Source organism: Equus przewalskii, chromosome 2 (assembly GCF_037783145.1).
Source record: "Equus przewalskii isolate Varuska chromosome 2, EquPr2, whole genome shotgun sequence".
NCBI lineage: Eukaryota > Metazoa > Chordata > Mammalia > Perissodactyla > Equidae > Equus > Equus przewalskii.
The window spans coordinates 10,050,378-10,074,403 of record NC_091832.1 but is presented as its reverse complement, the minus strand read 5'-3'; the positions used below and the strand labels follow the sequence as shown (position 1 = coordinate 10,074,403).

Below are 24,026 nucleotides of genomic sequence, written 5' to 3'. Positions count from 1 at the left end.
TCTGTGGATAAAGAGAAGACATCCTGACGTGCAAACTTCTTGATTGCGTTGGTGTTAGCTGGCCCCACTCCTCATTTACCTGTCACGTCCAATCTGTGGAGCTCATTCTGGACTTCTCAAACTGAGCGTTCTTCACGGTAGTGGGGGGAGGAGAAGGGGCCCAAAGTAATGGAATAAACCTGGTATATCCATTTTAAGGGCAATGGAACCTGAAGGCAAGAGGGGAACTTCTGAACGTTTGCTATTAAAAGGTGTCGTCATACTCTCGCAAAAGCTAAATCAACAGAATTCCTCTTTTCTAGGTTGGCCATCTGCATGTCTTTTAGAGATAAAAGAGGAGACTCCCTGTGAAATGTCGAGCCCCCCCGCTGGCTGCTCTGGCCCTGGGGAGCGGCCCCCTACACTGCAGTGGGGAAATGGGCCTTGGGATCAGGCAGATAGGACTTCCATTTCCGGCTCTGCTCCCACCAGTTGCATGACCTTGCAGGTTCTAACCGCTTTTCATTTCTTCAGTCTTTCAACTGATACTTTACTGATGTATCAGGCACCACGCTCTCGGCAAGAGAATGCAGAGGCACAGAGATGTAGCTTTATCCCTCAAGGAGTTCACAGTGGAGTAGAGAAAACAAGAACATAAACCAACCAGCGTGAGGTGGAGTGATAAACCTGAGAAGCGGGTAATGCCGCCCATTTCGCACACTGTTACCTGGATTAGATGAGACAACAGATGCTCGGTAAATATCAGCACCTTCCTCGTTCCCCGCACACTCCCCACAGGGTCTTGAAGAGCTGCTTTCATTTGCCCCATCCACGCCCGAAGGTCCAGTCACAGAGCAAAGATGTTTATTAAAGAACGTGCCTGAGCAGTTGGAGGACTTTTCAAGGTCGCAGCCTAGAGCTAAACTGTAACAGGAAAGAAACTGTCCTCTTCTAACTGGCAGCCTGAGTAAGTCAAATTTTCCTACTGCTGAGTGTACACCGGTGATGCTGAGAGTTTAAAGAAAAGCTTTGGCCTTGACATGCCCTCTAGGAGCAGCCAGTGAGAGACCATTTCTGTCAAGTGGCCTTAGCTGCCAATCAGTGTACAAACTCCGCCTTCCAGCGGGCCCTAGTGGAAAGCCTGCTAGGGAAACCTGGCCCCAAGTCACACCTGGGGTCTGGAATGCCCCGGAAGGTTCTGGAGGATCACATGCTGGTCTTCACTTTAGAACCATCCTTGCTGCATCAGCCCTTAGAGATTACAGTGAGTTGCCCCAACACACACTTGGACACATACCCAAACCCTAGGAATGTCGGAAATCTGCTTGCCCTCTGAAGGTAAATTGTAAAATCCACCCAGAATGGATTAGAACAGACAAATACAGGAGAAAGAGAGATAATAAGAGAGAAAGGCTCTCATGTCTGGAACTGGGTTGACCATCACCCAATTAAAGGTATTAGCTCAGCTGAGGAAAAACTGAGTTGCAGGTGGGGGTTGAGGAGTGGTCAGAGAAGCCGAGATCGAGGCTCGGACCTGCTCCCAGTCGTTTTTTTAGAAGATTGGAACCTGAGCTGACACCTGTTGCCAATTTTCTTTTTTTCCCTTCTTCTTCTTCTCCCCAAAGCCCCCCAGTACATAGTTGTATATTCTGGTTGTGAGTGACTCTGGTTGTGCTATGTGGAATGCCACCTCAGCATGGCTTGATGAGCATTGCCATGTCTGCATCCAGGATCCGAACCAGTGAAATCCCGGGCCCCCGAAGCTGAGTGCACAAACTGAACGACTCGGCCACAGGGCCGGCCCCAACTCAGTCTATTTTTTCAGACCTACGTGCAATGCCATTTCAATAACCAGAGCTATAGCTATTTTTAAATGCTAAAGTTTAAAGATGGTGATAATGTTCTGAAGAAGCCTTGGTGAAATTAACATCAAAATATCAGCTATTGTATATTAGATTTGAGCTTGTAATAAGAATAAATGCTAACATTTATTGAGTGCTTGCAATTTACCAGCCTCAGAAAATACCACACTCTTTAAGTGCTAGGTGTTTTCTATGCAGTGTCCTTTTTAATCCTCACAACACCTCTGCGAGGAGATGGTACTGTTGGATTTCACAGACCAGGCAGCAGAGGCTCAGAGAGGTGAGGTAGTAGGTAGAGCTAGAACTGGAGGCTGGAGGCAATGTTTTACTTCAGAGTCCTTGCTGTTAATCTCTAAGAGAGCAAAAGGTCTGCCTCTAGTCCTTCTGGTTTACAGGTGAGTGCTTAAAGTTCAAAGACTCAGCAGACTGAGAAGGGACCAAAGTAGGAAGAAAGGGCACAATTTGAGGTTTGCTCTGGGGACAGGGGAGGAGTGTCTATTATGCTTACAAAGAGGGCGAGGGGTTGAGAGACTTCCTCGGATGTTAGGAGCCTGGAATGGGTGCCTCTGGGATAGGAGTTTTGGACAGAGAGGGTAGAGGTACAATGGATGGCTGGTTGGATGGAAAGACAGATAGAAGGATGGCTAGTTAGAAGATGTATGCATAGATGGGTATCAGTTGATCCCAGTTTCCTTACAATGTGGCTGGACTGGCTTCATGAGGCTCTTACCCTGGGGACTGGCCCAGAACCGAGCAGCTGACTCTGATGAGCTTGGTTCTATTTCATAAAATAAGATCCCTCCTGGGCCAGCTCCAGTGGCCTAGTGGTTAACATTTGGCATGCTCTGCTTTGGCAGCCCAGGGTTCGGTTCCCAGGCATGGAACCACACCACTTATCTGTTAGTGGCCACACTGTGGTAGTGGCTCACATTAAAAACAAGAAGAAGAAGAAGATTGGCAACTGATGTTAGCTCAGGGTGAATCTTCCCCAGCAAAAATAAAATAAAATAAAATAAGTTCCCTCCTCATATCTGCACTGCCGGTTCCCCTCCTCCTCCCATAATTTTATCCAGTTTTAAAGTTAACATATATTTGTGGAAAATTATTGGGAAATGTAAAAAAGCAGTGGAGAAGGAAACAAGCCTAGTACCCAGAAATACCACTGTTCACATCTAGTTTACATCCGTTCACTTTGTGTACATGTTAAACCTAGTTGTTACATACGTCTTAACATATAATACATATGCAACTTTGTCTTCTGTGCCTTTTCCACTTAAAATCATAGCATAGGCATTTTTATAACATTATAAACTCTTCATAAACTTCCATTGTATGAATGTATCATGAGCCACTTAGTCATTTTCCCACCATTAAGCATTTAGATTTTTCTCAATATTTCATTATTTATAAAAAACGATTCTGTGGCCCTTTCTTTTGCACAAATCTTTATTCACACTTCAGATTATTTTAGTCTAGGTATCTAGTACTGCAATTGCTGGCTCACAGCTACAAACGCAACAATATATTTTAAACCCCAGAAAGTCAAAGTAACATCTTTTTCTCTCTTTTGAATTCTGTGTCTCCCCTGCTTCTTGACAGAGAGCTCCCATGGCTGTCTGGATCAAGCTAAGCTTTCTGGGGTAGCCCACTGGCTCTCTGTGACTGGCCTCTGCCCACCAACCAGGCTCACTTCCCACCCCTTCTGCATGAAGCCAGTACCTGAGGGTTACAGTAAATATTCAATAAGGACATGAATACTCTTTGACCTTTTTCCCAACACAGACACAGATGAAAAGAAGTTAATCTTGTTAATTTGCTGTTTTCTTATTTAACCTTGAGGGGTGACTCAAGGGTCACGAGGCTTTATGAGCTTGTTTTGCAGTAGAAAAAGAATGCCTTTAAGGAAGTTACAATCACCAGATAACCAGCCCCCAGCTGCCATTGACACCCAGAAGTCAGACTGCCCAAGGGCGTATCTGGAGTGAAAGAAACACTGATTTCCCCTTTGTTTCTCTGAAACTCCTCCCCAAGGCCCTTAGCTCTATAAAGACTCTCTGCTTTCTTCTTTGTTAAGGTGGATGTGAGAGAACCTATCCTCCTGCCCCCTCCTTTTGGCCAATTCCAATAAACCTTTCTCTACCTCTAAGCACTGGTGTCTCTGTGATTCGCTTACTGTGCATCAGGCACTAACTTCAGATTAAGAGGTTGACATCCATCACACGCTCCCCCCAGTGCAGTACACCAAACTCCTTGGAATTCCCTGAGTACATTCACCTGTCTCACCCGTGTCCCCACACACGTTGCTCCCTCTGCCTGTAATGCTTCCCCCAGGCTCTGTGTAATCATTTCCTACTCTTCCTCATAACTCATCTCAGAGGTCACCTTCCCCAGCAAGTCTTGCCTGACCCCAAGTCCAGTTGAGATGGTTTTCTCCACATGGCACCCAGGTCCCTTGTCTATCACAATGCTTACCACACCGTCCTGTGATCATTGGTTTACTGAGTCTGCAGCTCTAGACCAGGGCTTTACAAACCTTCTGTGGCCATGGAGCCCTTTATTCAAACACATTTCTTACACTAATAGAAGGTAGCAGAGAGTATACATGCCTGGCACAGTGCCTTGAGCAAGTCACACGAATCACTTCAGTTAATCCTCACAACAGCCTCTCACAAAGGACGAAACTGAAGCTTAGGTTAAGAGACCTGCCCAAGAGAGCAAAGCTATTGAGTGTTGAAACGAGATTTAAACCCGGGCCTGAGCCTGAATTATACTGCCCTGGTTAAAGTGGAGATGAGCCCCTTGTAAGGAGGTCCTCAGACCTCTTGCAATTTTTCTGAAAACAGTTTGAAAATGACTGCTCTATTCTGGATTATCACCTCCTCGAGGGAAGAGACTGTTCCCTATTTCTTTTGTACTCCAGTATACAGTGCCTGGGTTCAGAAAGTGTTTGTTGAATGGATAAATGAATGATTTTTTTCTTTCAAAGATTATAGGGAAGTTACTCTTTTATCTGTATACTTCACTAGCCTTGAAGTGAAAGCATGCAAAATGCGCCTGGAATGACTTACTGAATGGGAGAGCATCAAGGGTCATTGGCCAGAAGGTCAGGCTATGTCCAGGCTGGTAAGACTTCTCATAGCCAGATACCTGGGACCAGCTTGGGCATTAGTACTTTGGGAGAATAGGGGCAATTTCTTGATTAAAGGTTAAACAGTTCAGTTCTTTCTGGAAGCAGTGATTAGTCTGCTCCCTTTCATCAGAATTCAGCTCCCTCCACCACAGTAAATAATGGACTAATTAGGCATCTGGCTTACTTGATTTCCCATGGCTAAGGCCAATTTCTGAAATGCAATATGCTATTTGATGTACCAGCATGAATTCATCCTGGGCTCGAGAGCCTCCCAACAGCAACAACCAAAAATAACCCTCGGAAAAGTTCCACACACACTGAACACAAAGACCCTAAAACGTGACCTGTGCTCTGTTACAGGCCAGTTCTGCTGAATGCCTAAGCGGATAGCAGGCTGTATGCAGATCTCAACCTGCTTAGACCAGGGGCCCGGAGTGGAGGAGGATGCTGGAGGGGTGAAAAATGGATGCGGTAGGTTGGTTGGAAAAGTTCCCGGAGGAAATGACCTGAAGGTAAACTGGAGTGGTTGGGTAAGTGCAAAGAGGTTATTCTAGGAGTGCCAGGTTGTCCACAGAGACCCCTTTTTAGCTCATTGTGGCCTGGATAATTGGGTGATCATAGGATAGTGAAAATGGGGATGCAATCTTGGTCTAAAATAGATTCCAGTAGCAGAGAGGGAGTGAAGAGAAGAATTTCAGAATCTGTGGGTTTGTGATAGAGATCTTACATGGCTGGATTCTAACAGTCTAGAATTTCCAAATTTGGGAGCTTGAGAAAAGTTTCCATATGTGGGAACTCTTTGTGACAAGGGATCAGCAGGGGTAAAAAAAAAAAATGAAGGAAAGAAGACGAGTCAATGGAAATGCAGTACAGTGAGAGAGGATTGTGGAGCTTTGAAAGTCTAGAGTGCAATTGATTTCCCCGGGATGTTTCAGTGTTCTCTTGATGGGAAACAATGGGTCAGATGAGGTAGCCAACATGATTTCCCCATCCCTCATCAAGTGCCTACTAAGTGTGGGGCCCTGTCACAATGAGAAAGACAGAGCTTCTGTCCTTGAGAAGCTCATGTCTAAAGGAGGCAGGAAAACCATCATGAAAATACAGCATGATGTATGCTTTCACTGAGGGCTGTACCAGCTGTGTGGGCTGTCCATAGAAATCCCAACAACTGCCCTTCTGGAGAGACTATTTTAATCAATGCTCAAGAGGTTCTCACTGAGCTCCCAGGGAGTGGCCAGCCCTGCCCAGGGCAGCAGGGAGGTGAGGGCACTGGAGGGGCTTGCAACTTAGCTGAGAAAATGGAAGCTACAGGCAGAGGAGATGCTGCTATGGCACCAAGCCCATGGAATACAACATCTATGGAATAAACCACTAGATGAAAGAAGCAGAGCCTATTAATAGGCATGGAAGAACAAAGAAACAAGAGTTCACCATGGGCCAAAACATTTAGGAAATCTTAGAGAAGGTGGGTGTGGAGGTGGGTTCTGAAGAGTAAGTAGGATTTTGAGAGTGAATCAGTGTATCTCTTGAATTGGAATACTTTCCTTCTCTTTACTCAGCCATCCATTCTTCAGAACCCCATTCAGAGGTTAATTCCAGGCTTGATGAGTGGATTTCTTCTTTCCTGTCTATCTTTCCTCTCTCTCTCCCAACATCCATTCATGGAGGGCCTAACACCTGCACTGGGTGTTAGGGATATCGAAATGACTATGGCGAAGTGCAAGCCCTCAATGCGCTCACAGTCTGTGTGGGGTATGGGAGCTGGGGTTTGGGGACAGTGAGGTAAGTGCTGTGATGGCCAAATGCATAAAATATTAATAGCTCCATTTCTCATGTACCTACTATTGAAGGTTATTTATATACATACTATCTATTCCTAAGAGAAATCCCATGAAATGGGCATTGTTAATCCCAATTTACAGATAGAGAAAATGAGACACAGAGAGTTTAATTGACCTGACTCAAAGGGAACCTTCTGGAAGCTTTGCTGATCCCCATGCAGTTGAAACATTATGTATCTAGTCAGTTGGTGAGAGGTATTCAGAGTCTTAAAAGATGAAAACATGTTAGAGAAATTGAAGGAAACAACCAACTCGACAAGAATATTACTCCGAAATGAGAGCTCCATCTCTCCACCCTGCTTGCTGCCAGAGTCAAAGTTATAATCTAGAGAGTCAGAAAAATCATGTCTTTTATCACAGGTGGGAGAAGCTGCCCTTTAGAAAAATAATGATTTCTCTTAAAATTCCTTAAAGTTTCATAAACCATCTCAAACTGTTGTAGGAAAAACTGTAAAAATTTCATGAGCCCAAAGCACCCCCTGTTCTCAGAGTCCCTGTACAATATTGCATTTACCTCCAGTCTTTATTCCCATACTGAACGTTTCCCCCAGTGGCTATTTACTGATTTCCTGGGCCATGTTGGTAGATGTGGAAAAACATTTGAGTAGATCTAAGTGTGTGATGTATGGTGGCGGCGTGAGAGCATTTAATCTGTCCCTCCCAAAACCTCCAGCAGTTGCTGCAGTCTTAACCTTTCACCGGGACTTTCCTCTCCACGCTGCCCCTGGAGCACCTTATAAACGCTTTACATCCAGGTACATTCACATATGTCAGGTCTCTCTCTCCATCTTGTGAGGTAGCAAGTCAGAGACTGCTCTTCCCTCTTAGCAGATGGGCACACTGAGGCTTAGGAAACTAACATTGAGGGAACAGCTGCCATGTACTAAGCACCTTCACAGGCGTTCATTCCAGGCTGTCCTCCCCTGGCAGCAGTCAGGACTTCTGTGCCTTGTCATGGAAATCCTGCCACTCCGTGGAGCATATATAACCAACAGACAACTCCAAGACAGCACAGACTGTTGGAGCCAGAAGGGCCCTGTGGAGATCATCCTTTCATCCCTATGATGTACAGACAGGGGACATGAAAAGCCCAGAGAGAAGAGACTTGTCTAAGAGCACCGAGCAAGTTAGTGGTTCAGCCACTCTGGTGGGGGAGTTAGTGTTTTCTGTGCCTCTTGCTGTCACAAAGACAAGCCCACACACTTTAGTTGGTCTCTGCAGAGGACCTTGGGGATAATAAAGTCAGAGACATGGGGATGGAACAAAGGTTTGGGAATCCACAGTCCAGATTCTAGAGTTCCTGAGCCCTCAGGGAGACAGTCTGCATATGCCCTAGGGATGTGGTTTTCACCAGGGGGCGACTGCCTCCTCCGAGGGGGTGATGAACACCCTGCCACAGGGGGCAAAGAATTTTCCCACCCCAAATACCATGGCTAGGGCCTCCTGCTCTCCTGGTTTACCTCTAAGTGTGCACGTAGGGTGGGGATGGGGTGCCCCAACCTGTACCTCCATCCTTCCCAAGGTGGGTTTACCCCTTCCGCCAGCCAGGTTCTCCTCCCAGAGTGTCAGGTATGAACACGCAGGTGCCCTTTGGTTTCTAGTGAGGAGTCGCCATCTCAGCGCCTTCGGGTCTGGTGACCCAACGAAACATTTGCTCATGCTAAGAATAGACCTCATGGGCCACTTCCTTCTGTTTTAACTGAATGGTGAAACTGTGCCTGGCTGTGTGTTTATACATATATCCTTTGTGTCATCACATACAACTATAGACTTGTTTGTGTGTCTATCTCTTATTTATCATGTTTGTGTTTTTATGTACATGTATTTTCAGTTTTATGTATGTGAATGCGTGCATTTTCTGCATATTTCTGTGTTGTGTGTCTGTGCGTATTTTGTGTGTGGGTGTGAACGAGAGCTGGTTCAGTGTGTGTTTTTTGACCATGTCACCGACTGCTCTGTTTGGCATGGAAATGTGTTAAAATTTATTTATTTATTTGACAGAAAGAGAGCAGCTTATCTTGAGGACTACAGGAGGAAAGCAAGGAAAAAAATCCCAGCCTTGCTTTGCTCTATTTTAAAAAACTGTTCCATGTTGTTATGGCAGCTAATTTTCCTTAAATGATTTAAGGAAATGGATCTGTCTAAAAGAGCTGCAGCCAAGTTGTTATAGCAACACAGGACTTTCTCCTTTAGGAAAAGGGGGGAAGTCACCCCTGAGCATAGAAATCTCTCAAAAAAGCTACCCTGAGGTTCTGAGGGACTCCAGGGGCAAAGGAAGGGGCAGGAGGGGGTCCATACACCTCCCACAGTCAGTTCCTGGGGATTCTTCTCAGCAATAGTCCTTGTCACTCACAAGTTCAGGTCTCATTGTCCTTCACATGGACAACTGCAATGAGCACTTAACAAGTCTCTCTTCTTCCTACTTAGTCTCACCTCCCTTGATCCACTCTCCACACTGCAGCCTTCGTAATTTTCTAAAGCATATATCATTCAACCTAATATTTCCTAGGGTGCCATGTTCTGTTCTACGTCCTAGATATGAATAGGCCATGTCCCTGAATGGCAGGTCAAGAACGTTGGCCTTTATCCCACAAGTAACGGGGAGTCATTGAAAGGTTTAAGCAGGGGAGAGAGACCCAGTGGGTTTAAGTTTTAGAATGACTCTAGAGTTTCTAGATTGGGAGACAGAGTGGATGTTAGCTCAGGGCTAACCTTCCTCAAAAAAAAAAAAAACCACTTTAAATCTGAGATCCAGTGCAGTCCCCAGAGTTAAACACTCCTTTGTCAAGATCATCATTTAATATCCCAGTCCCTGAGAGGGCAGGAGGGTTTGGTGAGCACAGGGCTAGGAAGGCAGCCTTCGAAGTAAACACCATCATTAAGACAGGACAGCAGCTCTTGTTGCCAGGTGAGAAGGACACAGAGGGCTTATTCCAGGAGACCCACAGCGCAGGTCGGACATACCACTCCTGCTCAACTTCAAAGTCAGCATCTGTAAGCTCACCCTCACGCTCACTGTTCCTTCTGCGTTCCCACATCCACTCCACCAGTGAAGCCAACCCACGGGCATCATGCAAGACTCCGTCCTCTCCCATCAGCCACAGTCACTAAGTCCCTCACGTCTCCCTCGGTAATATCTCGACTCCTCCTCCTTTCCAATCCTACAGCGGTAGGCTCTGATGGTCTCCAGCCTCTAGCCTGGCACCCTCCAAATCCATCTCCTTACAGTACCAGAGGGTACTTTCTGAAATGCAGAACTGGTCTTGTCACCTCCCTGCTGAAGATCCTCCAATGGCTCCCCATTCCTACCAGCACAAAGTCTGAATTTCTCCCAAATAATAACTTCTCCTCTGCCCATCTGTCTGCCCCCAGTACCAGCCACAGTGAACAACCTGCAGGCTCCTGAGTGTGCCTCCCCCTTGAGGCAGATGCACAGACGTCTCCTCTGCTTGGAAATCCCTCCCTGCCCTGGGCATCCTTCACAAATCAGGTCAGATGTGGCCTCCTGGGTTGGGCTCCTACAACCCAACCCCTGTGCCTCCCTCCACAAATGCACCTAGAATAGCTGTCTGTAAATGCCTGTCTCCACCATGCTGTGAACTCCTCAGGGGAGGGGACCAACCTGATTGATGACAGCGCCCACCACAGGCCTGAAGGAGTTCAGCGAGGAACACACTCAGATCTTGGAAGGTCTTGCTTGGAGTCTCTGCTTTTGATTCCGTGAGAGGAAGGCGACCGGGATGGAAGGAATGAGGCAGAGAGCACTTAGAAACAAGGCCAGAAGCTGTCCTGGCGGTTCAGATGGCTTGGGGTTGAAGGATTACGATGATGTGAGCGACAGTGAAGGTCAGGAGTGGAAATGCATTAAAGCTATTGGGCAGGTGCCTCTGGGCACTGCAGAGTTTGCAACCGGACACAAGCACTCCTGAAGTCAAATGTGAATTTGAATGAGAACCAAATAGCGTTTGTGGAGGCTCTGGTACACACCAGGTACTGCCCTAGACGCTGTCACGTGGCTTTTAAGTAGAGAGGCCATATAATTTATCAACCAAACTGGGACCCTTTTAATAGTGAAAGAAGGCACCATTAATAAGTATTCCAGGACACAGGTGTAAATCAGAACTGCCCGGGCAAGCTGAAACTTACAATCATCCTACCTATGGGTCACATGGTGGGGTTTTTTCTTTTTTCTGGTAACCCATGAAACCACTTGTAAATCTATATTTATCAGTATTTATTTGTTTGATGTTTATTTCCCCACTCGATTGCAAAGATTAGGGTTTTGTTCACTCTTACAACTGCACTGCCTGGTGTATAGAAACTGCTTGATAGATATTTGTGGAAAGAAGTGTTAAAGAGAAAACCACCAACCCAAAATGGCATCGCTTGTGCTAAAGTCCATGATACCAAACTTAGATTTAATACCTATCCTAATTGTAGTTTCTGACCTTCCCCAGAAATGTAATCTTAATCCACCAGTCTGAAATTTTCTTGTCAGTAGCAATGAGGTCATCTGTCCCGTGGGTTCTCTCCATACCACCCCCACCCAAGAGAGAAAAGGTGATCTGCATGATAAAACCCTTGCCAGTCCCTTCCCCCAAAAGAGAAGATGTTCTGGCCCCAAGTAATCTCTTCTTTCCTTTTGCTAATAACGTCCTTCCTATCAAAACTTTCCATTTTGCATAACTCCTCAGAGTACCTCTCTACTTGATAGATGGAATGCTGCCCTATTCACAAGTTGTTTAATAAAGACAATCAGATCTTCAAATTTACTTGGTTGGAATTTTGTTTTTTACCAGAGGAAAGAAAGAATGCTGTAAAAGATTGGGCAAGGAGAGAAGGAGGGGGGAAGAGCAGAGGAGACGGAGGGAGCTGAGATCCTGTTCCTGGTTAGCTTGACTCTCATATTGGTGCTTGGTGTCCTCACCTGGGGACTAAAGGAGTGGACTTCCACAAAGAAAATGGCTTACACAGCTAGCTCAGTAACCACATGTGCTTATAAGATCCAACCTTTTCATAGCACAAAGTGTGTCCTACTATCTTTGTAACTCAGTCTTGCCTGATGTTCTGTAACATGGACGAGGGCCCAGTTGATTGTGAGCAAACCAATGACTTTTGAGTGACGATGGCAATGGCAGGCTGAGGCCTCTCCTCTTTAGCAAACCTAACCCCTTCTCTTTGGTTCCTCGCCCATGCCCCCACCTCCCAGTTTTCTCCTCGGGGATTCACCTAAAGCACTGCTTTGTCCAGTGGCTCCCACTCTGTCATTTCTCCTGCCCCATGTCTTTTTTTTTTTAATCGTACCTCCTTGTTCTCTCTATGAACAACTGTTTTGTGTCTATAAACCATATTCCATTGGGCATAACAGGATTTGCCATGTTCAGTCCAATTCAATTCAACAAATAGTTATTGAATATCCATTATCAGCCAGATCAGAAAAAATGTAGGGGCTGTTCTCTTTAAGAAGGAGGTGGCGGAAGAAGGGGGCCTTGTGATTCTATCAGAGAAAATGCAGTCAACACAGAAGGCTGGGGGGCAGAACCCAGGGGACAACACATACTTCATGAGGAAAACAGAAGGGGCCTCTCTCTGCCGGGAAAACCGATCAGGCTGGCATCAGGAGTTCAGGGTAGTAAAGGGGTTTGGTGAGCACTGTTAACACCTTCTTTTGTAGACAAGGAAGGATGAACTGGAGAAGGAAGCAAGTACACCAAAGCTACGGCTACATAAGCACTGACGTGGCAGGTGGGCTAGAAAAAGACCTAGGAAAGCAGAGCTCACATAGGAGGATCAAGATAGCAGCTGAGTTGAGTTGAGATAACTATATTGCACCAAAAGATTTACTTTTCCGTGAAGCCTTGCTCTAACATACGCATTTGTTTCTAAGTATACATTTTTGTCTGGTCTGTCTATATATTGCTCTTTAATTTAGGATATTTTTATTGGCATCTTCAAAGAGAGTAAGTGGAATGAGTTACATTGACACATCTCTGAAAAAGTCCAACACTAGGACCTCTGCTATCTTAGCAGTCACTATCTGTCACCTGATGACAGTCAAGGGGTCAGGAAATCGCAGTCATCAAAGTTGGAAGAGACTCAAATGTAACCTCACTACAATTCTCCCAAACAATGCAGTCTCCTCTATGCACCATTTTTGACGGTGTCATTTAGCTTGAATTTGAACGCTTTTAGTAAGGCAAAGTTCATAGCTTGCACACCCACTCCATCCTCAGGCAGCTCCACTGTCACAAAGTTTTATGTCTCTATAGGCCTTCCCTCTTCCTTTGGCCTCCACCTGGAAGACGTCTGTCCTGTTCTCTCTGACCGCTCTTCAGAGACAGAATGATCGTGGTCTGCCTCCTTTCTCTGAGCTATGAAACCACAGTGTCTTCTGTTTCTTATAAAATCTTGCCCCTATGAGCAAACTCAGTGTGGATACCCATTGTTCCCCTTCTTTCTGGCTTAGCAGGCCCTCTTCTCTGGGAACAGTTTCACCACTGCCATCACACCCCACAAGTCCAACCATGGGGTTCCAGTGACACTGTCCTGTCCTTACCTATCCTTGCCTCTTGGGCCAGAGTTGACTTGCCCAGAGGTGGGCATGTACTCCAGTCTAGGCCAATCACAGTCCTTTTGGAACTGGAACTAGAATGAGAGTATGTCACTCTCTAGTGGTGGGAGCCACTGGATTCGACCCTTGGCACACGTTCCCCCCAAGTGGAGGAGGCCAGTCTGCAGTCTTCAATTATGTGAGATTCTCTGGTACTCTTCCTACAAGTTCCCCAATTCGCTTAAACTAGTTCAAGTTGTATTTCTTTTGCATGTAACCAGAGCCATGACAAATGTGAATCTGGTCAGTGTATTTCCTTCGTCCCACAAGACCTCTACAACCGAATCCCATATTCGTGAGGGGTGGGGGAGAAGAAGGGATTGGGAGAAGGTAGTAGGTCTGTCCAATTCAGAAAAGAGATCAGCGGGCCTAGCCCCTCCCTGGTTTTGACCCTGTACTCCTAATTTGCAGCTCCTAGTGGACTATTCCAGGACAACACTGCCCTTTCCCAGATCAAGCCAGAAGACCAGCAGCTGCTGAGGGGATGCAGTTACTCACAGGGTCGTTGTACATCTGGACGATGAGCTGTTTCACTCCATGCAGGGTAGGGTGTGCCCATGGAGAGGGATCCAGCCAGTGACGGTTCAGGTCAAACCCCATCAGAGAGCACCTAGGCAGTACCCAAAGTCAGAGTCAGTATAGACCAGACAAGCCAAGCTTCCCGCCTGTCAAAATACAGTTCGGAGTAGGGGCAGGCATCACGTCACTTACCTAGCACTTATACTTTGCCAGAGACACTTCTGAGCATTCTATGTGTATTAACTCATTCATCGCTTTCAACAAACCTGTGAGGTCACTACTATTATAATTCCCACTTTGCAGAAGAAGAGACTGAGTCTCAGAGAGGTTCAAAAATATTTCAGTGGAGCAGTTTCGCTTCAGTGTCCCTGCTCTGGGACCACAGACACACACACATCTCCTATACAAGGCAGTGGAAAGAAATACTCAGGCCCAAATCACTGCTGTCCCCATTATTCCTCTCTGTCTCACACCCACAGCTAATCCACTGTCTCTACCTTCAGAATATATACAGATCCAACACCTTTTTATCACCTCCACTGATAACACCATGAGCTTGGACCAGGGTCCAGAGTATTGTAATAATGTCTTACCTGGTTTTCTTGTTTCCACCCTTGCATCCTCCCACCCCACCTCTCACCCTACCTCCCCCCCCATTTTCCACAGAACAGCCGGGGTGATCCCTTGAGAACATAAGTCAGATCACATCCTGCTCAGACGGTTCCCTGCTAGATGTGGAATAAAAGCCGAAGTCCTTACAGCGAGCTACGCACTCCTTTGTGGTCCACCTCTGTTAACCTCTGACCTCAGCTCCTACCACCATCCTTCTTGCTTCCTCTGTGCCAGATACTGGCCTCCTCCCTGTTCCTCCAACACGCCAAGTGTGTCCTGCCTCAGGCCTCTTGTGCAGGCTGTCCCCTCTGCCTGGAATCCTCTTCCTCCAGATTTCTGAGTGAGTGACTCATTCTCACTTGTTTTAAATCTTTGCTCAAATGTCACCTGCTCAGTGAAGTCTACCCTGACCTTCTCCATATTCTCCCTTGGGTGCCCTAAGGAGGCGTGTCTTGGGCTCTCCTCCTCTCCCTCTTCCTCCTTCTCTTCCTCCAGATCTGCTGGAAGCCTGCTGGTACTCGGGAAGAGATACCTCCTGCAGATCTCTGGCCCCGGGGCTCCATCTGCCCAGCCTTCGCAGATGGTTCTCTCCAGGCCAGCCAGGCTAAGACCCTGTGCTTGCTCACAATCCAAATTACCACTCTCCTTCTCTCTAATCCATCCTCCTCCTGTCTCCAGACACTCTCCCACTCAGATCTGACTATCTTGCTTTCTTGATCAAGATTTATCTATGTTTCTCCATCACCTATAGAATAAAATTCTGCTCTTTGCGGATTTTTAACTAGATTTAAAACTGATGGCGGCTACATCCCTCTCTCTTCTTTCTCTGCCCAAAGTGTCCCCTTTTTCTTGTCTATCCCTCTGTTCCACTATTTCACCCCCCGAATCTTATCTTCCAAGCCCCTCTCTCTATTTCCTTAAGCAGTACAATTTACCCCCCTCTCAGCTCACTAAGTTTGCATCCTCACCTATCACTCTACTCAGAAAAGTAAAGGACTCTCCTGGGGACCCACCTCTCCTTCAAGATGGTTGGGGTGGGGGTGGGAGGGTAAGCAGTAAAAATTTTCCCTTATGGCTTTAAATAAGCATTGTGGGAGCCATGTGGAGAATAACTAACGTTTCGTGGGGACGGGCTTCAGTGAGGAGAAGCCTTTGAGTTGGGCCTCGCTGAATGAGCAGAACTTTTCCAGGTGCTGGGGACAGAAGGAACCACCCAGGATGTCAGGGGAATGGTGGGCAATTTGGTTTGACTGAATCAGAGTATGTGGTGAGGCGGCGGTGATGGTGAAGCTGTAAAGGGAGATGGGGTGAAATGTGAAGGGCCTCGAATACCCAGCAAGGAGTTTCATTATTTTGTCTTTGCATCGCTGTGTTTAGGTCGATGAAGTGCTGACGTTGTCTTCTCACTGATTGCAAAGTGAGAACAGTGATAGCCCTGCATACAGCTTTTAACAACATCACCATGACAATCAAGGGACACAATCAACAGAACACATACTGACATTACTTTGTGCCAAGAATTAAGTACTTTACTAAATACAAATACTTTCTCTAAGGTAATCCTCCCTAAGTGAGGGAGGTGCTATCCTTTTTCCCATTTTGCAGACGTGGAAATGGAAGCACAGAGAGGTTATAAATTTGCTTGAGAAAAGAGTTGACATCAGGGTTGGGCCCACACTGTCTGACCACAACCTTGAGCTCTTAGCTCATTTACCTTATTGTAATAACAGCTGTCATTAGTATGTACTTACTGTGTGCCAGGCCCCGGACAAGTCCTTTCCATGGGTTTTGGACACACACAGAGCAATTGTGTTACTTTTGGACTATTGTTTATAAATCTAGCCCTCTACCCTGGCTCTTTCCACTGTAGCAGGTATCAGAGTTGGGGTGAAAACCAGGTTGTCTGAATTCTCCACCCAGGGCTTAATCATGGGTTCCATGAACCTCAGACATCCAGGTTGTCTTCTCCTTTATGCTTCTGGTGTCAAAGAAACAGTAAATCCTAAAGAGTATGAATTCATCCCTGCTTGCTTTCTTCTCTCTCCTTCTTCCCTGTGGCTGTCCCTTTTCTCCCGTCACAGAAGACAGACTGGAGGCTGGCCCAGTGGCACAGCAGTTAAGTTTGCACGCTCTGTTTCCGCCACCCAGGGTTCACCAGTTTGGATACGAAGCATGGACCTATGCACCGCTTATCAGGCCATGCTGTGGCAGGCATCCCACATGGAAAATGGAGGAAGATGGGCACAGATGTTAGCTCAGGGCCAATCTTCCTCAGCAAAGAGAGGAGGACTGGCAGTGGATGTTAGCTCAGGGCTAAGGGCTAATCTTCCTGCAAAAAAAAAGAGGACAGACAGGCCAGATGCTCCCTCTGTGACCTGGTAGCCTGGGCAGCAGCAGGGAACCCAGCCTTAGACCTCAGCCACTCCCACCCAGGACTTAAACTTGGACTAGGTCATGCAAGGCTGCAGGGTAGGTCTTATGGCAGTGCGACCATGGAACAGAGGGAGGTTATTCCAGCCAACAGCCCAGTTGTCTGCCTCCAGAGTGACTCTGCTAACTGTTTTCCAAGTCTGGCCCTCCAGCTTCTGCTTGATTCTGTAAGCCCCTTCCTATAAATTCCCTTTTTCTTAAGTGACTGGAGTCAGTCCTTGTTTCTTTAATAGAAAGCATCCCTAGCTGTATGGTCCTGTGGGCTAATTTATAGAAAACTCCAGCAGGCCCCTGTATTGTCCACTTCCCAAAGGCTGGTCACCAAGCAGATGGAACTACTGGTCTCGGTGCTGTGCTGACAGCTCTTCCAGCCCCCGCTGAGCATCGAAAAATTTGGAAAGGAACATTGTTGTTGATAAGAGGACTTAATCAGAAACAACTGCATCCTAGAGATGGTTAGTTAACCGCCTCTCCTCTGCTGCCAAATAAGAATACTCTCAGCAATATCTTGGCCAAGTCACCAGCTTACTCCAAGACACCTGTATGATTTGGAACTCACAACCGCCCCAGGCAGCTTATCTCAATCTTGAACAGCTCCATTAGGAAAGTCTTCCTTCTCTTTAGCTGAAATTTGTCTTCCGGTGACCTCTTTTTACCAGCTCAGCCTTGCCCCATGGAGTCACACAGAACAATGGAGCTACATTGTAAAGACCAGGGGCTTTAGAAGTCACAGTTAGGTTAAAGTTTTGGCTGTACTCCTTACCAGCTGTGTGACCTTTGTGAAATTTCTTTTTTTAAAACCCATCTGGGCTTCTGCTTTATCATATGTATAATGAGGATAACAATCTTGACCTTCTGGATTGCAGATGTACATGAACCAATGTCTGTAAATGGCCCAGCAGAATCCTCAAAGCAGAGTGAACACTGAATAAATGGTAGCCAGTGATGACAGTGGCGGTAGTGGTGATTGTGGGTTTGTTGAAATTGTCTAAACCTAAATATAATCTCCTCTGGGAAGGCTTGCTGATTTACTGTCTGCAAATATGGAATAGGTGCTTTCCCTCTGGTCCCAGAGCATCCATGGCTCCCCTCATCGGAGTGGCTATAGCACAAGATGTAGCAATGGTTGAGGCTGTCTTCCCCACTGGACTGTGAGTTCCTCAAGGGCAAGGATTTCTTATTCATGTTTGTACTCCTGTGCCTGACAAAGAGCCTGGGCCACGGCAGACACTGAGGTAGTTGTTGAATGAACATTTCATTCTTTCCCAATCTCATTCATTTCCTATCTTATATGATATGGTTCTCACAACCATCCAGCCACACAGGTGGATTCCATTTTTCAAGTGGGAGCATTGAGGGCCAGAAACAGTAAGCCATTCCTTCAAGGTCACCTCACCAGTACTTCACCAGAATCCAGATGTCCTAGCCCTGTGCCCCATGGTCTTGCCACTTGGCCATGCTGCTTTCAGGAACCCTCTTTGATTAAAAAGAGCGAGATTCAAAACTGAAGGAAAAGTGTTACAGGTGAGATATCCTAAAGAGTCGACTCTTTGATCCAGCCTGCTGATGAAAATAGACTGTGGCTGGTGATTCAAAAGCAACTCAACCCTCAAAGAATCCTAGAGCTCTTTAGAAGCCAGAGCATTTGTGAAATTCTTTAGTGAGTAGTAAGTGTGCTGGGTACTTTGTGAGCTGATTTTAAAGAATCCTTCTAATGGCAACCAGTCTATCAGCAGGTAGACGTTTACTGAACAAAATGTCTTAGTAAAGATGCAGGAACCCTGGCTAGGGACCAGGGAGACAGGCCTCATTTCCTACATCTATATCATCTTGAGAAAGTCGCCTCCCTTCCCTGGGCTCCATGCTTTTCTTTGTAAAACGAGGGGATTATACTTCACTCATGGAGGTCTCTTCCAGCTCTCTCATGATAAGATTCTAAAGCATCAATAACTGAGTTCTACCCTGAGAGTTAGGGACTTACAGTCAGGACACATTTACAATAAATTTAAGTTAAAATACAAAGAAAACAAAATATTCTAGAAAAAGGATTGATTCAGTTTTAAAAAGAAATGCCAAATAGTCAAAGCTTACCAATATTGCCAACTTAACATTAACTGCATGGATTTTCAACATTTAAGATTTGCATGGGACCCAGTCCTTGCCTCTCTAAGTTCTCAAGGAGCTCTGAGCTTTGAAGAGAGGATGCAAGTTTGCCAAAAGTCAAGGCATAAGAGAGAATTCCAGGCAGAGGGCATGGCATGTGCAAAGTCAGGGAAGTGAGAATGGTTGGAAATTACACATATTTCTAACAGGCTAATAGTGTGTTATGCTTGTGTCCCTAACTAGGCTGTAAGCACCAGGGGACAAGACTGGTACAGGCTCTTTCACTTCAGTGGTTTCAGGACCCAAATCAGCTACCTAAGGACAGGAGAATGGACAAGATGACTCTGGATGCCAGGCTCCCACTCCTCTGGTGGCCAGCTCAGAGTTACTGCGTGTGAAGTCCTGGGTCTCTTCTCCAGATGTCTGTCTCCTTGGTGCTCTTCTATTCTGTTACATATTTTTAAGATGAAATTTCTGTGTAAGCTCAAAATTAAGACCCCTTTCTGACACCAATGGGGCTATTTATGGCACCAATGAGACAGAATATTTGACATCAGGACCAATGTAGAAAATGAAAGTTTATGGAAATCAAATTTATATATAACTGCATCGTATATAATTTCTTTCTCTGGAGTTGAAGATACTCTCGAGTATCTTTTCTTTCTTCTTCCAAACTCTGAGCCCAATGAGGGCAGCGACCATGCTGGAGTCATCTGGCCCTCCTCTGCTCCAGCTTATCTACCACAGCCCCAGGTGCAGAGAAGGTTCAATATACCTATTGAATGAATGAGTGAATGAATGAATAGATGCACAAATGCATGAATAAATATCCTGTAGGTGCAAACAAGGTTTAGGTAAGTACTTGAAGACGTATTTTGAAAGGTATTTAAGCACCTGTTACATGCTAGACACCTTCACAATAACCAAGTGAGGTAGGTATTATTTATCCCCATTTTATAAATGAGAAAATAAAATCTGAGAGATCTGACCTTGAGAAGGTCACTTGACAACTACTAGAATATAGAGCTGGGATTCGAACCCAGGTCTTATTGATGCCAGGATGGTGTATAGTGACCCTTTGAGGTCCCCCCAGCCATCAGCAAGGCTGTGTGATCTATGAAAGAGACACTAAGCTACTCCTTTGTCTGCTCTTCCCGTCCCATCTCTTCCTCCTCTGCCCAATGGCAGAGATACAATGGTTCCAGAGAACATTATTCAAATGGCAAATAAACAGCTTCATCTCGTGAAGAGCATCGTGCCTCATCCCTGTTGCAATAATGGCAGCTAGAATGAGAGCAATGATTTTAATTCCCCTCCTTATGATTTCCTTTTCATCTCATCTAAAAGATAGAGAAAAAGGCAGCTTGGTGCCTCTATCTCGTCCTGATCAATCTTGTCCTGAGCACTGTGGGGCTGTGTGCCCCTGGAAGGTGGCATTGACAAGCAGAGATGTATGGGGCATGCGTGCAATCGTCCCTCAAATGCAGCAGTTTTTCAGCATTACCAATGAGCTGGATTGGATTAAGTATATTTGCACCAAAAGCAAAATAAATATTGCTTTATTTAATGCCACTAAAAGGTTGGGATTCAATTGCCCTTGGCCTGAGGCACCTTCCAGCTCTATTGATTGGCCAGCGTCAAAATGCCAGACAATCTGTCATGAACAGCTCCTGCAAAATGCTTAACAGGTGGGGTGGGCTCTGCTGTCGCAGAGATGGAGGACAGCAGGCAGTGTCCTTTGTCCCAAACACAAGGGATAATTATAACACGTCCACTCCCCATCACCACCAAGATATTTAAAGCATTTCCCCACATCCCTTTTTAGATCATCACAACAAGGATGTGACCGGTCTATGGAGGCCGAGAGGAGGGTGGATAAGAACATAGTTTCCAAGTCAGAAGGACTTGGGTTTGCGTCCCAGATCTACCACTATGTAGTTTCATGACCTTGGACAAATTCATCTCTTTTGCTCAAAGAGCTGAAAGCACTGGGAGGAGAGACTGAATCTATTTCACTTGCCACTGAGACTTCATTGCTAGTACAGTGTCTGGTACACAGCCAACTCTCAGTTAAACTGTATAAATAGAGGCTCATAAAGTTTAAGTAATTTGTCCGTAGCCTCGCAAGGACAAGTGACTGAGGCAGGACTTGAGCCCAGTCTGCCTGGCTCTAAAACCTATGCTCTTAACCATCACTCTACCCTCTCTTAGTGGTCCTGGGACGCAAGTGTGGTGAGGGGTTGATGCAAGCCTCTTCTTTTTTAAATGAGGAAACTGAGTCTCCAACAAGGGACTAGCATGAAAGGGTACCTTTATGCAAATTGACAAAAGGTGCCTCCCTCTAGGCTGACAACTTACAAACAGGTGCCCCTTCTGGGTGGGTGAAGTACAAAATGGGATGTCACTTGCCCTGGCCAGATGTGGGGTTGGGAGCAGAGTCGCAGCCCCCATTGGCCCCATTGACCAGGAGCCTTTGTGCAATGCACACACTGCGTATCCAGGTGAGCAGCCCCGGATGTGCCCAAGGTTCACAGCAGAGCCAGGGTTAGTACTCAGGTTTCCCACCTCCAAGGATCAGCAAGGTCTCTGCCCTGTAACGGTGGCCCTTCTGGCAAGGTGGCAGGATTGGGGTAAAGGTGTGCTCAGACCACACCTGGAAAAGGGATCACCTCCCATCCCAAACTTCCTGGGGCCCTTTCTCTAGGACACGCTCCTGGTGGACAAGGAGAACCTTTGTGGGAGCGCCATCTCCTTTCCCCTGGGGGCGCACTCCAGGGATTTGTCCTCCGTGCTCCCTCCTCTCGTCTCCTGTTTGGTGGCAACAAACGCCGGGCTCCGGGGGATTTCCACCCGGTGACTTAGAACAATTCTGAGAGCCAGTCACCAATCGAAGGACCCAAGATTTCATAAAGCCCAATCCCCACACTGCAAACATGGAGAAACTGAGGCCAAGTTCATACAGCTGCGGAAGGGTAGAGTTGTAAAGGATGACTTTTCTCTCTGTGGGAACAGTGATAAGAAGTGAAAAGAGCTGTTTTAAAAGGCCTGAGGACGGACGTATTCTAAAGGAGCCCACTGGCCCCTGGAGCTAGGAATTGGTTATTTCAATTTCTTAAGGGAAAGGGGCAGAGGAAACACAAAGGGGAAGGAAAGTCCTTTAGGTCTTCACCAGATCTGGGAGCCAGCGAGACCCCTGCCCACCTGGTCTGAGCCTGAGCTACACTGCCTGGATAATATCCTGGCTCAGCCACGTATCAGCTGTGTGGCTTAACCTCCCTGTGCCCCAGCCCTGGTCTGCAGAATGCGGACTCTGTCTACCTCACAGGCTTGTTTTGTGGAATAAGTGAGATCAGCTGAGTAAAATGCTGGGGACGCTGTGTCGTTGAGATAAGTGCTAGCACGTTAGCCAGACTTGTGTTTGAGTTTGGTATGACGCTCAGGGTCCTCCACAATCTGGTCCCACTTGTTCTTCCAGTTCCCCACACCATGTCCCCCGAATCTGTACATCATGCGAGGCTTGCACATTATACGTTCTATGAGCTAATTGCAAAAAGATGCCCCGTCTTGTGGGCTGATGCAACTGCACCAAGTCACAAGGCTGCTCAGGCCTGGGCCGCACAACAGCCTCCACCTGCTCTCTTGGCTGGTGCCTTTTTGTAGTGTGTGAACTTGCACTGTAGGCTGCAGCCCTGACCACGTACACCAGCCAGGCCAGACCACTCGGCATTCCCCAAGACTCCTTGCTCACTCAGGGCTCAGGCAGCAAGGCAGCTCAGAGCCTGAGGCCTTGGGCTCCAAGTCCTCTCTGGTTTTGACTTCTGGATCTCCTATTATTGTGGGGCCATGGGCAAATGATTTAACCACCCTTTTCGCTTCAATTTCCTTATCTGTAATATGAGGATAAAACAAGAACCTACCGCATAGGTGCATGGGGTTATTGGGAGGAATCCCCCATTGCTTTTAATCCCAGTGGGCACTTTTAGTCCCCACGAACAAAGAGAGTGGCTCTTTGCCTCCACCCCCTTACCTCCTCTTCCTGAGAGAGGGGATGGAACTTCTCTGATTGGTCAACTGGAGAAAAGTCGCCGAACCCATTGGGCCTGGACCCTCCACCAGCTTGTTTGCATCTGCAACCCTGCAGGGTGGGTCATTCTGGCCTCCTCTCTGCCACATGGTGTGCCTTCTGGGAGGCAGGTCACTTCCTGCTCTCTTGTGGCTGGTGGGGAAGTTGGATTTTGAGATGGAGTAAAAGGAGATCAATTTTAGCCACAGAGATAAGCCATGCCTTCCAAATCCTGCTTTGATCAATAATAAAGCTGTGTTTTGACCTCTATCTTTCTAGTCCCTGCATCGCCTTCTAAATGGGTAGAAGTAGGATGAGAGCAGAGCAGGAGTATGATGTTATCACCCCTTCATCTCCAGAGGAAACAACACATAAGAAACACTTAGAGCAGGGTCTAGCAGCTTGCACAAGTTCAATCAGTGTTCACATTATTATCATCACTGTTGTTATCTAACATTATTATTCCTTTGGTTTAGAACAAGTTGCCAATCTCTTCCCCTTGCTAACTCCCACCCATCCCTCAAGGCTCATCTCACACAACACCTCCTCCTCAAGGGCAAAGCCTACCTCGGGTCCTGGTGCGTGCTGCAAAGTATGTGCTGGGTGCATGGTGCAAAGTATGTGCTGGGTGCATGGTACAAATTATGTGCTGGGTGAACATTTGAGGAAAGGAAGGGAGGGAGGATGAGAAACAAAGGAGAGGGAGAAAAAACGATTTGGTTGAAAGGTTTCTCATACCGAGGCAGGGTGCCAGCAAAGGCACAGGTGTGAGCAAGGGCAGGCTGGCTTGGGGCAGTGGAAAGTGCCCAGGGAGATGAGAGGGCTGGATGGAGGGTGGTGGTGCAGGACGGGCAAGGGGGACCGTGGGCGATGACAC

At 46.7% G+C, this 24,026-nt stretch overlaps 1 protein-coding gene across 5 annotated transcripts in view; it reads right to left on the bottom strand.

Moving 5' to 3' along the window:
• The window catches only part of AGBL4 (AGBL carboxypeptidase 4), a 1,226,144-nt gene that overhangs the window by 91,668 nt on the left and 1,110,450 nt on the right, over window positions 1-24,026 (bottom strand). For all 5 annotated transcript variants that reach the window (XM_070609700.1, XM_070609702.1, XM_070609701.1 and 2 more), the window contains one exon: window positions 13,921-14,032. In XM_070609700.1, coding sequence (XP_070465801.1) covers window positions 13,921-14,032 — 112 coding nt within the window. The remainder of the gene's footprint in view (window positions 1-13,920; window positions 14,033-24,026) is intronic.